Here is a 12,944-nt window from a genome sequence, read left to right on the forward strand (position 1 = left end):
TCTTTAGGCAACCAGGATCACTCCAAAAAGGTAGCATGTAAAAAGAATGCAATATTACTGTGCTGTATGTTGTCATAGGTGCAGAGGCAGACTTGTACGATTGCACACTCTCCTAGTGCATCCCATTCTCTGATGCCCAAGCAACAAAGACCCCTGCCATACCTCACCCATTCTTGGGCCTTATGAGGCGCTGCTTCCTGGCCTAGCTTGTCTTTACTTGCTTAAGTCATCTGTCGACTCTCAGCGCTGCTCTCTGCCTGGTATCCTTCTCGCCCACATACACGCCAGCCCCTTTCCACTCTTTTTACTTGTTAATGGGGCTTTGGTGTGAATCGCCCTACCCCCATAGAGCAAAGTGTCTCGGAGTCCGCGCTGCTGTGGCTGACTCCGAGACACTCTTTCAAAGAATGCCTCTTAATTAGCAGCAATTATGAGCTAAGTGCCGGCGACACACCCACCATTCCCAGGCGACACAGCACTGTGTCGGGACACACACTTTGGAAAGCTCTGGCATAGACTCTTAAATTTGAAGTAAATGTGCTGCAGACAAAGAAATAACTCGGGCAAACTCTAGGCAAGTGAGTAACATGCATCAAATATTAAGAAAATATACCATCAAAATGTGTTCACCCCTTATTTGCCTCAGCATCCAGTTAAAATGGTCAGTTTCACTGCCTACTATTAACCTTATGCAACAGATATACAATAATAGATATACCTTTTATATTTATACATTTATATATATTTAAAACTTTATTTAACAGAGTTCAGATACATCCACATTTTTTTGACACACGCAAATCTTTCACGCAATATTCTCCTTTTATTCTTTCACATTCTAACACAATGGCTGTTCTCATCCTTTCAATGCAGTGGAATTAACATCTGTATTAAGTGGGTGGAGCCACTTATTGTATAATGCTCATGCATTCCTACAACTTAAGCATAAACCAATATTTTCATTATAATTTAATCATCACAGTAAAATGGCTGCCTCCACACGCCTCTTTCTTAAAAGTATGCTTTGCTACTGATGCATGCCCATTTGACTATGCTTTTGAAGAAAGTGGAAGGAAAGAGTTAACATTGCTAATTAATCTACAGTATGATTACACATTACAGCTGGTGAGATGACCCTTCTTTGTGAAGACTGCCTACCATTGATGTCTCAGTTTAATTAGCATATCTCGCCGGAGCTTATATACAGGACCCACATCAGGCTCTAGGAGAGGAACAAAAAATGTGCGTTCCGATAATGTACTCAGCGTCACCCATCGCTTATATTGGAGAGAAATGCTATTTCCTGAAGTAAACTGAGGGATTACAATAGAGGAGAGAGTATAGAGCAAAGTATCAACATTTCAAGCATTTGTGAAAAACTTTAGATTTTGCAGTGGTCACTTGGTCACTTCTAAGTAAAATTAGCAGGTAGCCGTAGATCACTTAAGAGGAGCCGTATCAAGTGTCTCTTTTTTGCCCAAGTGGAGGTTGCAGGATTCCTTTAATGGGTGATGTTTGCTGGCCCAAGAGATGGTAAGGAATACTGTTCAGAGATCTTGCAGTGACATAGGTTCTGTTAGGTGCTGCATACATCTTTCTTCCAATCACTGTGATTTCCCAGTCCCTGAACGAGTAACCAAACCCTGTTTTTTGTGGATACATGACTCACTGGCCTGAGAAAAGGAATTCAGCAGACTCAGAGTATTCTGCAAGGACCATAGTGCTCACCAGAGACCAGTAAGAGCAACAAATATCATTCTTCACTGCTATGATGCCAGAACGCACGGGACCGACAGCCATTCTTGAACAACAACTCACAAAGATTTCTACTTTACTATCTTGGGGTGCCTTCAATAATCTTTTTGGGGCTCCTGTCTCCTTCAATAATCTTTTTGGGGTCCACGCAATCTGTCCCTATTCTACCCTCACCGATAAACAGATTTAATGCTTTCACTACCACGGGTAGTTTGCAATCTACAATGCAGAGGAAGTAATTAGCAGTAAAATGGTTTATAAGGGCCGAACATCTGTAAACTCAGAATTAAATGCACCCGTCAACAGAGTGATTGTCTCCATAATATTGGAAGAGATTGATGTTTTGGGAAGCAAGCCCCTCCCTTCTCTGTAGATTTCTGAGTCATATATTCTATTTTCATTTCTTGCCAGTTGCCTTCACCCCACTGATGTTAATTGACCTCCACAACTGTTCCTATCATTCTGCCTATTCTCTTTTGGGCTAATGACTCCTTTCTTTAAACCTTGTAATCTATGAACTCTCTAGCCCCCTTGGCCATGCCTGATGAATTAATGTATCTACCCAAGCCGCAGCGGGGGCATTGTTGAAGTTTCATCGCAATAACATTTTACACAGCCCTTAACAATCTTTGTGTGATCAAAAACACAATAACATTTCAGTACCCTCTTCCACCCAACATACAATCTCTACATTTCTTGCGGCTTGGAGATCTCAGGCCTATTAAAAAAAACACAAGTTGTGTCTTATAGGTCTTTATAAAAGTACAAAAAGCATTTTGTACGAAAACACCAAACAAATCTTGTGAATTATTTTTCCTGTCTGTAAAATCCCAGCTGGGAAAAAGACCACCCCTATTTCTATCTTTGAGAGAATCCACTTGCTTAAATGAGCAGGAGATCTTTTCAAAGTCACATTGTATCGCCACAATGGTGGAGTTTTCACTGCATCCGTCAGCGATGCATTGCTGTTGTGGCAACAACAGTAGCATGAAGAGACACAGAAACAACAGTAGCACGAAGAGACACAGATGTCAGAATGGATGAGAGAGGAATGTGGACGGCTAAGAGACACCCATCCAGTATTTCCTCAACCACCCACTAAATTTTGCACAACCCCTTCATGCTCCAGAAAAGGGCCTGTATGTACTGAATTAGGGGTTTCCATGAAAAATAATTTAGGATGGTTTAACAATCCATAATTGGGGTCCCCACCTCCCACCCTATCAAGCCAAGTGACACTTAGGGTGGGCTACAACTCCTATTCTAGTTAATAGCCACAGAGAACCTAACTCTGCTTTTCTCTAAGGATGCTCCATTCAATTTCACTCATCAGTAGGATATAACTTCTATGTCCACATAGTCCTACAGAGTACTGGGATTACTTCATGGTGCAGATTTGGAAGCCAGAAGCAATAGGGAGCTTGCTTGGATTTACATACTTATATCCTTATTGCATGCAAGGCTTGTCCTCAGTTTTGGAATTTCTAAAGTCTAGAGCATACCTAAGACTAGGGAACACCAATAGGTGTCTTGTATATGGATTATGCTCAATGGCAGACTCATGCACTGCTTTGGAAGCTCTGCAGAGGTTTTGTAGGCCGATACTGGGTGTGGCAGACTATTGCAGAATGCTGGGGTACTGCTGCAGACCACTACAATGTTGACAACATGCAACATATTGGGGAGACCCTCCTGTCTTATGACCTGTTTATCAGTTAAGTTGCAAGACATCAGAAAGATGTTACTTATAAAAAAAATATAGAAAACATATATTATTGATACAATTAACATCAAAACAAAAAGAAATAGAGTATTTGAATGATAACAGCTAAGTGCTTTTAAGAATTTGAAATGATTGTTATGGCTTAAACTCTTGCAACCCAATGAGAATTTTTGAATTGGCACTGATGCAAACTGCCCATATGCAATCATAACAGCAGTATGTTGCAGAAGTTGACCACAAGTCTTAACTTCTTCATCAAATATTTCAATGGAGAATTTTCACATTGTGAAATTTCCCCGATGGGGTGGAGATCATTACTTCTGGACTTTGAATAGCACTAATGAAGGTAGCAAGAAAAAGCGGTGCCACTTACAGACGAACAACAGGCATCTGATAATTTAGGGATATTTAAAATTGTATACTTTATGGCAATATTTACACCAAATAACTAATAAAAATTGAGAATTAGTAGTACTACAACTATGTTAAAGTGACATTAGAATTTCTTTTCTTTTGCACGAGGAACAAAAATGTCTGAACATCTCTACAAACAATAGACAATTGTTCTTTTTTAGTGAAATGTGGTACTCTGAACTATGAAGAGTACATTCAAAATCTGGTTTACACTCAAAGGTTTATATTATTTTACCTAGGCAGACAGGCTGTCATCTCACGTCCAGGCCTTCAGCCTGTTCAGGTATGTGCATACATGAGAAATGATTTCCCATTTTCTGTGGATTTTACAGTTAATCATACAAGAGTCACACATTCACAATTGTTCTGAGACCACATGATTTACAATCTTACAACTCCCACAAATTATCCTTGAAAGGGACAATTCAGAAATGCTAAGGAGTGACTTGGCAAGATCAGCAGATCTTGTGCAGTAAAGGGTATGATGTTTCTTCATTGGACCCCTAACATTTACAATTTAATATACACAAAGTTTCTGGCTTCTTCATCTGCTGTCTACCTTCTACAGTTAGTAAAAAAAAGAGACAAAACAATCTCCTTCCAGACTAAAACAACAATTATAAGTTTGATGCCTAGCTCAATAGGAGATTTTAATCCAAGATGAATAAAGTAGTCAGTTGTGCATTTCCCACCGGGGCAAAGGAGTGGATTTGTGAAAATGATTAATATCTGTTGCCAATGCCTTCTGGTTAATCATGTCCTTGGTGTGTGCTCTGGAGTGTCCATTACAATATTGTTGACTTTATGCTATATTACATTTCCTGAAAAACACTTAAAATCCAACTTTTAGTGCACTGACTTTCAGAATCAGCTAGAATCCCTCTGGTACCATACTCCACTGTCATATTTTAGTCATGATACTTATAACGTTTTAGTTTGTGTCCATCAACTTGAGAGGGTCGGCTTTGCACAATGTAAATCATGTAGGTATATGCAAGCAGGCATGGAAGCATGGGCCTTATCATTGAGAAGGGCCAACTTTAGGTTATGTTTACTCCAGTGATAGCAATCAGGCCAGAAAAGTATTCCCTAGAAATGACATACAATATCTGTCCACATTTGGCATGATTCCAAATGTTAGTACTCAGACACAGAAGTGGATTGGTCAGTCAGTAGCTGGAATGTCTATTAAGAGAATAACTAAATGAAGTATTTGTTCCATACCTAACATCCTTCTAGCAAAGCAGAAAATGCTTAGAAAATAGCCACCAAGACTGGAGCCGGAGGTCCCATACGTCAGGGGTCAGAAAATAGGATGCAGTAGTTAGACACATGTCTGTCTCAATTTCATATTTAGGTATCATATCCTAGCACAGCCCCATGGTTTGATGGCGGCCATGCTCTCTCCTTGTATTTTGCCCTGTGTTGGCACTCCTGTGTGTTTGTGGCTATCTGTCAAGGAGGAGGGTTTATTTTAGGTGCCCATGGGATCCAAGTTGGTCACCAACACACATTCATAAAACCAATGTCTAGATGAGAAATGGTAGTCTCATCAGAGAACAATAATTATAGAGAGGGACTGGGGAAAGGGAGCATGAGGAAAATAAACCAGAGGGAAGATGTTTGATAAAAGCTGTAGACACAAAGCAATGGGGGAGTGGACTGTAAGTCAAAATGGCTGATGAAGCGTTTGCTCCACAGATGTCATGTGACCTTCTACTTGGCTTGTTGAAAATTTACAACACTGCCACTGCTTACTGCTGTACATCATGGGGTCACCATACAACACCAGTGAACGTACTAACTCTCTCTTTCACATCCAGTTCAGTAAAGTACAATGGGTGTGGTAACACAGTCTTTTCTAGCATACACTCTTACCAAATGTCTTTACCATACTTACCAAAAATCTAATTGTAAATAAAGTACGTCTATTTTCAAGGCATTGATGTGCAATCATTGTGTGGCATTATTAACAAAGAAACTCTCAAAGGAAATAACAAGTTAAAAAAATATCTTTTTTGTTTCTCTTTATGAGCAGACTGTGGTGATTGAACCCCCTACTTAGCTTAGCTGCTGTTCGGGGCTCTGACCTTAAGTGCAAGCTGTACATAGTGCTCCCTGAGCTCCAAAGCATGGCACACTACAGAATACCAGGCTTCAGCTGTGTCAGTAGGCCTGGGTGTAGTTCGCGGAGTTCTGCATAGTAAAAAAGCTCTGCGAAGTTCCACGAGTGGCGGAGTGCAATGCGAACTGCAGTTTGTGCTGGTATTCCTGCCTCTCGGGTAGAAATTATACCCGAGCGGCAGCTCGAATTGCGAACTTACTGTTTGCGATCGCAAACTTACCATTCGCGATTGCGAGCGGGGAAAAAACTCTGCTGCACATCGCAAAGCAGAGTTTTCTGCACTCCGCGAGCTCTGCGGAGTGCCTAAACTCTGTAAACTCTGTGAACGGAGCGAAGTTCACCGCCCAGGCCTACTGTGTGGCAGCATGGATTTGGTCTCTGCTGTATGTATTCCTGATCTACCTGTTCATTTAACAGTTTTATTGATGGAGGCTCCACTGTACCCTGTGGATGGATGGCGATGGAGGAAGTTACATCGGCTCTTTGGAACAGCACATTAAATAGAAACCTATAGTTGATTATCTCTGCAGAAAGCACAATAAAAAATACAGGACAACAGAAGCATACTGCACAAAGGAAAACTTTTTTCTTATTGCATAGAAATGTTGCTGCATAATACTGCCTTTGGCATTTTGGCCGACCTTGGTTACCCGGCACTGTTACTCTATCTGCCGGCTACTCCGACTATCCAGGATGACTGACCGCCTCTGAGGTTGGTAGAAGCAGCTGGTAGAAGTTTCTAGTCTTTGGCCACTTTTTGGGATGGTCATTTTATTCCTGAGGGTGACACCATCCGGAGTCCGGGGGTGGCCAGACTGCTCGCCGCAAACCGGGTCTTGGGAGTTGGAATGAGAAGGGCTTTTGATAGGGGAGAGCAGTGTCCTAGAGTCCAGCAATGATGGATGCTCCATGAAGGGGAAGGGAGGGCTAAACAAAATTAGGCTTTGAGGCCTTCCTGGCCTTGATCTATAGGAAGGCTTGGAAAACCCAGATGGTCTCTCCATTTTGGAAGAAAGTGAGACTTCCCCTGTAGTCTCCCCATCGGAAGTGCGTTTTCGCCTTAATACTGGGGCATCAAAACTTGTGCTCTGGTCGGAAAGAGATGGGTCTGGAGGAAGGATGGATGAAGTATTTGAGGAAGAAGAAGAGTCAACAGCAGTTGGGTCATTGTTTTCCTTTTCTGCCTGAGTTTTTTTCTCAGTCCATGGGTAATTAGGAGATTCCTGGTGGCTTCTGGCTGGGTTGCAAGTCTGCCTGGAATCTGACTGGCTATTTATCTCTCGGTCCAAGGGAGGAGCCGTGGAATCAATGTTTTGAGTCTGCAGTGGCTGTGGAATCTGTGTGTACTGAAGTTTTGGAGGTATGACGGGCACCGCTTTAGCCTGGCACATCTTAATCATAAAGGAGGTCCTCACTGCAGAGACGCTCACTGGTGCAGAGTTACGACGGCCAGTAGCCGTATGGCTAATTGACATGTAATCCAGTTCTTGTGCATCAAACTGAGTTCTCCACAAGTCCACTTTGTTTTGGTCTGTTGCTTTGCAGCTTGATTGTGGAATCAGGCTTGTTGGCATTACAGCATTTGATTCTCTGACCTCAGTTTGAATGCCAACAGGCTGGCTTTCCACCTTCAAAAAATCATCTCCAGAAAGAAGTGATTCCAAATTGAATGAAGAGGGCCTTGCTTTATGGGACACTTCTTCTTCATTAGCCGGTGTCTGCTGAGGTTCTTTGGGCAGGAATTCATGGTTTGGAATTGGTCCGGTTTTGGGGAGATGATGCTCATAAACCTCTTTAAGTTCATTTAGTGCTGGGAAACTATCCCCTGGCTTCAAGTGCAAAGGAGACTGTAGAGGCTTCAAGCTTGGAGGTTCTTCCTCAATCACTTTTGGATCTGTAGGAGGCAAAAGAACACAAAACGCTTCTTCAGTTTTCATGTGTCCATTAGAAGTATCATTGATATGTGAAGGTGACAGCTCCTCACACTTGGATGGCTCCCCAGAAATGTTCGCTTGGCTGTTTTGCCCTGAATTCTGGGGGACGGTATCCAATGTTATACTTTCTTCTCCAGCTCCTGTTTTTTCTGGGAGTCGTTCAGTTTCTCTTGCATGAGCCTTTTTTACAGTCCAGCGACTCACACGACTGTCTTTACTATCCAGGGAAAGACTGCGACTGAATTCTGGCCTCTTGTTGAACTCCACTGGTGAACCAGTTCTGTTTGGCAGAAACTCTTGCACCTCTCTTTCTTGGATATCTTTCAGTTTGGGGGAGTGAAGGGGACTGGTGACCCACTGGTGTTCTTCCCACGGTTCTACCAAATCAAATGTTCGAACAGCATCTGCCCAAGTCAAGTGTTCGTCCTTGCCCAAAGACCTCTGAGCTTTATTGGGGGTACTTGGTTTTTGCCGCTGATTTTCATCTCTACTTGAAGGTAAATGCAGGTCTTTGACTTCTCTGGTCCCCCTAGAGCGGATCTTTAAGAGGTCCTTTTTAACTTGACCCCAAGTTCCTGCCAAAATGGAATTATTTGTTTTTGAGGAACTGGGCTGCTGGGTGGCAGTGCTGCGGCTTAAGCCAACTTGTTCTGAATTTCTCCTTGTTGGGGTTGGAGGTAGTTCTTCTGAAGTGCTATCTTTCGGCTGTAGTTTTGCATGACGATCTTCATCTTGACACAGGGGAGTGCTGCTCTGGGCATCCATAGCAGTTTGTAGACATTTTGAAGATGCTGTCTCAAGAGAAGGATCTTCCAGTTTCATAGGGCTTGTTTTGCAATTTTTATGAATATTGTTTCCTGGCTCATTTACTTGAGGAATGCCTGTGTTCGGTGCTTCTTTGGCCAAAGCACCTTCGTGAGCCTGAATGGTTGTATCCACAATGTCTTCTTTAGTGACTGTAGGATTACTTTCCAATTCAAGAGATGTGTTTGACACAGAGGAAGCGCCAATGTCTGCACAGGTTGATTGAGCTTGGACGACATTTAAAGCTTTTTCAGCATTAAGAAGTTCCTCCTCTGATTCAATAATCTTCAGTTCCTGCTGTATATCTGGCCACAGTGTTTCCACCAAGGTTTGATTAAGGTCATCCCTCACCTGTAGAGCATAAAGAAGTTGAGAATTATCCACTCATCTTTATACATGCAAGCATGTGTCTGAGTCACAATAGACAAGTCTTGTTGACATTTGTAGACAGAGCGAGAACAAGTTGAAAGGATACTGAGGGAGGAGAGAAGGGACCAGCTTCTAGTTAAAGGGGATGAATATTGCAATGGGTAGAAGAGAAAAGTGCTATATAGAGGTGTTTGGTAAAGCATGCAAGGGGGTTGACTGCTGGTGGTACCAAGGAAAGGGGTATGGTCAGAGGCACATGCTTGTCATGTACAGTGGGTGCAAGTGGGGAAGGAAGGGGTTTCTTTAGTAGTCACTGGTAAGAGATGATGACGTAGGGCCCGATTCACAGAATGAACTTAAGACTCAATCCTAAACGTACCTCTATTTTGGTATTCACAGAATGCAAATACTACTTTTGGAATTCACAGAATGAACTTACTACTTTTGGTATTCACAGAAGTTAGGATTTTGTCTTAAGTTTGTCTTAAGACAAACTTAAGACAAACTTAAGAAAGACTTAAGATAGACTTAAGACAGACTTAAGACAAAATCCTAACTTAAGTCTGTCTTAAGTTTGTCTTAAGACAATCAAGAAAAAATCCTAACTTCTGTGAATACCAAAAGTAGTAAGTTCATTCTGTGAATGCCAAAAGTAGTAAGTGCATTCTGTGAATACCAAAAGTAGTAAGTTCATTCTGTGAATTCCAAAAGTAGTAAGTGCATTCTGTGAATACCAAAAGTAGTAAGTTCATTCTGTGAATGCCAAAAGTAGTAAGTTCATTCTGTCAATGCCAAAAGTAGTAAGTTCATTCTGTGAATGCCAAAAGTAGTAAGTGCATTCTGTGATTACCAAAATAGTAGTAAGTTTAGGATTGAGTCTTAAGTTCATTCTGTGAATCGGGCCCGTAGAGACAGGGTATAGTCTATTGGTCTTAGCTGGTGGTGAAGGGCCTATTTATGGTCAGGAGTTTACACAATTTACTCTTTAACTCTAGAGGCAGATAATCTAGATGCAGTTCCTGGGCGCAACTGAGTAAACTCTCCTATTTAAGGGCTATTTGGAGAAGGAATGGTCAGTGGCTCTCTGTTCTTGTGGCGGCCGCTGACAAGGGGATCTCTCTTTGGAGCATTCTGTGAGAACAGCAGGAAAGAAGAGCTCTGTGGCTCCAGGAAATCCCCTCTAGAGCTGTTGCAAGGTAGTGAAGACATCCTCAGTCAGTGATACCTCCAAGGTTTTAATATAATCGAAGTGGAGAAAACAGCAGAGCAGAGGACGGAGGCCATCACCATGTGTATCAAATGCCTATCAAACGGGATGCACTCTCTAAAACTTCCCCAACCATTGCGGATTGTGCATTGACACAATAAGGTCAGAACCACTTAAAAACCTATAGAAGATTAAGCTACTTCAAGCTTCTGTCACAGACACCAAGAGCAAACAACAAAATATAGTGGGCATTATACAAAGAGTACAGTGAAACACATAAATCCGGTATTGTTTCAGAAGAATGTTCCACTGATACAGGTAGCACCAATGCACCTAGCCACTAAATCTGTGGCATTGACACCAGTGTCACTGTGCAATACATGTCCTAATACCCAGGGGTCAAAATGACATAGAGGCAATGAGCCACAGGTTCACCAAGCAATACTGGCATGGATGATAGGTCTCATGTAAGAGGCACTTCGCAAAGAACAACTGGCCATTCCTAAGTTGTTGACTACTTTACTAAGGTATGAGACGGCTATTAATAAAGTGAAACTTTTCACCAAACAATAATAATGCCCCTAATTCAAGGAGGGGGAAGACCTTTTGCCTGTGGCATGAAGACAATCCTGACATATCTTAATATAGTTCAACCAGATAATTTCTTTCTTAAGAAAGTATGTGCTTCAATTCTATTGCAAATGTACCTGACACTACAGACAGCAATATTTCCAAATACCCAAACATTTTGCTTTTCTTTTTAAGGTCTGATTTCTTGAATGTTATGGTACTTCCTAACAAGGCACTTACACTATAAATCTGTCTAAAATACATTTTGGTTTCTTGTCACTACAATCACTGGTTCTACTACTACCCAGGCATCAGTTTTGATTTCTGAACCTTCTTGGGTAGGGTTTATAACTAAATTCTAGGCTCACAATTTTATCAGCAAAGTTTGTTCTGTATCTTTCTTCATTCTTCTCTCAGTTTCTAACCTCACTCCTAACTCTTTTGTGAAGAACATCGCAAATTCCATAACTCAATTGCACAATGCCCAGATCAAATTCCTGTGACATTATTTTAGAGGGATGCAACCAGCTGGGTAATTATATTTGACCCTTAATTTCAACAATGTTTTCCCAGTAGCTCCATTCCAAACTCCTGGTGTGGCTCATTCCTACAGGGTCCAAATAGGAATTCTCAAAATTGCCACCAAATCACAAAATATGCTGTAAATCTGTGCTCCACCATCTTCAGTCCCGAGGGGAAAAAAATAGCTACTCGAAAGGACAGCCGGAATTTAGAAAAACTCTTCATGCTTTGACAACATAGCAGTGTTAAGTATGAAATTGGATAAATATGTCACCATCTAGGGAACGGTCAGTTTGCGCTTATGCTGCAACCCATGGCTACTATCAGGGAAAACCAACCAGTATTGAAACCATTGCACTGTTTAAGCTACCGCAAACCGATATAGAGGTGCTTATTGTCAATCTTTCCGTGCAGTCGGGGGAGTTTCCTCTAGGATGCTATACTGTCAGATGGGCAGGACTACCGTATTCATAATTCACTTTACATTCTGGTGGGGTCAAGACTAGAAACACGTCCTATTTGTTTGCCCTGCTCTTAAAGCTTGCTGCAGTCAATTTATGAGAAACAAAGGGGCATATTATCAAGGGGGTTTATCTCCGCTTTTTTGGCTTTAAAAGCCAAGAAAGCGGAGATAAAATTATCTCCCTATTACCAAGCTGTAGCTAACACCAGTTAGCGACAGCTAGTAGGAGATAGCGACCATCTTGGGCCCCACTTTGCATGTCAGTGATATTTATCACTAATGAGATGCAAAGTGGGCGTGCCAAGATGTTAGAGACTGAAAACAGTCGCTAACATCGCTATCTCCTATTACCAACCTTTGGAGATATTCGCGCTAAGCGGGAATATCTCCAAAAGCTAACACCTGCCCTGAGCAGTTCTTAGCCATGTTATCCAATGGGAGGTGGATAACATGGCTAAGAGCATTTGCTCGATAATGCATGAATATCGCTGACTTTTCAGCGATATTCATGCATTTCGGCCGTTTTTTATCGCATTTGCGATAAACCTTGTTAATAGCAAGGTTTATCTGCGATAAAAATCGCCGATGTGCGGCGATAATTTTTGTCTCTAAACAAGTTAGAGACAAAAATTATCGCTAGTTGTTGGTAATATGCCCCATAGTTTTAAGAGATAGAGTATTTCACCTTAAACATACTTTATAGATTACACTTTGTCTACACACATAGAATGCTATCATAGTTTCAAATACTTGAATATGTTTATGGAACTATATTAACTTTTTAAAATATCTGTCTATAGTGTATTCTTTATGAATTATTGTACATTTGTAAATGCAAGAGTTTTTATTTATAGGTGTTTTGTTGCCCTGGATGAGAGGACAGTATCAAAACTAATAAATGCAATTGTTTTGAAAGTTTTGCAAGGCTTTTTCTTAATAGAAAACAGAGCTTCTACTGGTCCAATAAGAGAATAGGGGAAAAAGCAAAAGAGAAGGCAGATTAAAACACAAGTAAGTGGGACAAGCAGACTGAAATAAGCAGACCTTTTATAACATTA

General features: G+C 41.4%; 1 protein-coding gene across 1 annotated transcript in view; it reads right to left on the minus strand.

Moving 5' to 3' along the window:
* Positions 1–736: 736 nt before the first annotated feature.
* Positions 737–12,944, minus strand: part of ARHGAP31 (Rho GTPase activating protein 31) — a 529,489-nt gene continuing 517,281 nt past the window's right edge. The window contains exon 12 of the mRNA XM_086935536.1: positions 737–9,106. Coding sequence (XP_086791662.1) covers positions 6,677–9,106 — 2,430 coding nt within the window. The 3' untranslated portion in view covers positions 737–6,676. The remainder of the gene's footprint in view (positions 9,107–12,944) is intronic.

The sequence above is a fragment of the Lissotriton vulgaris genome, chromosome 8 (genome assembly GCF_964263255.1).
Source record: "Lissotriton vulgaris chromosome 8, aLisVul1.2, whole genome shotgun sequence".
NCBI lineage: Eukaryota > Metazoa > Chordata > Amphibia > Caudata > Salamandridae > Lissotriton > Lissotriton vulgaris.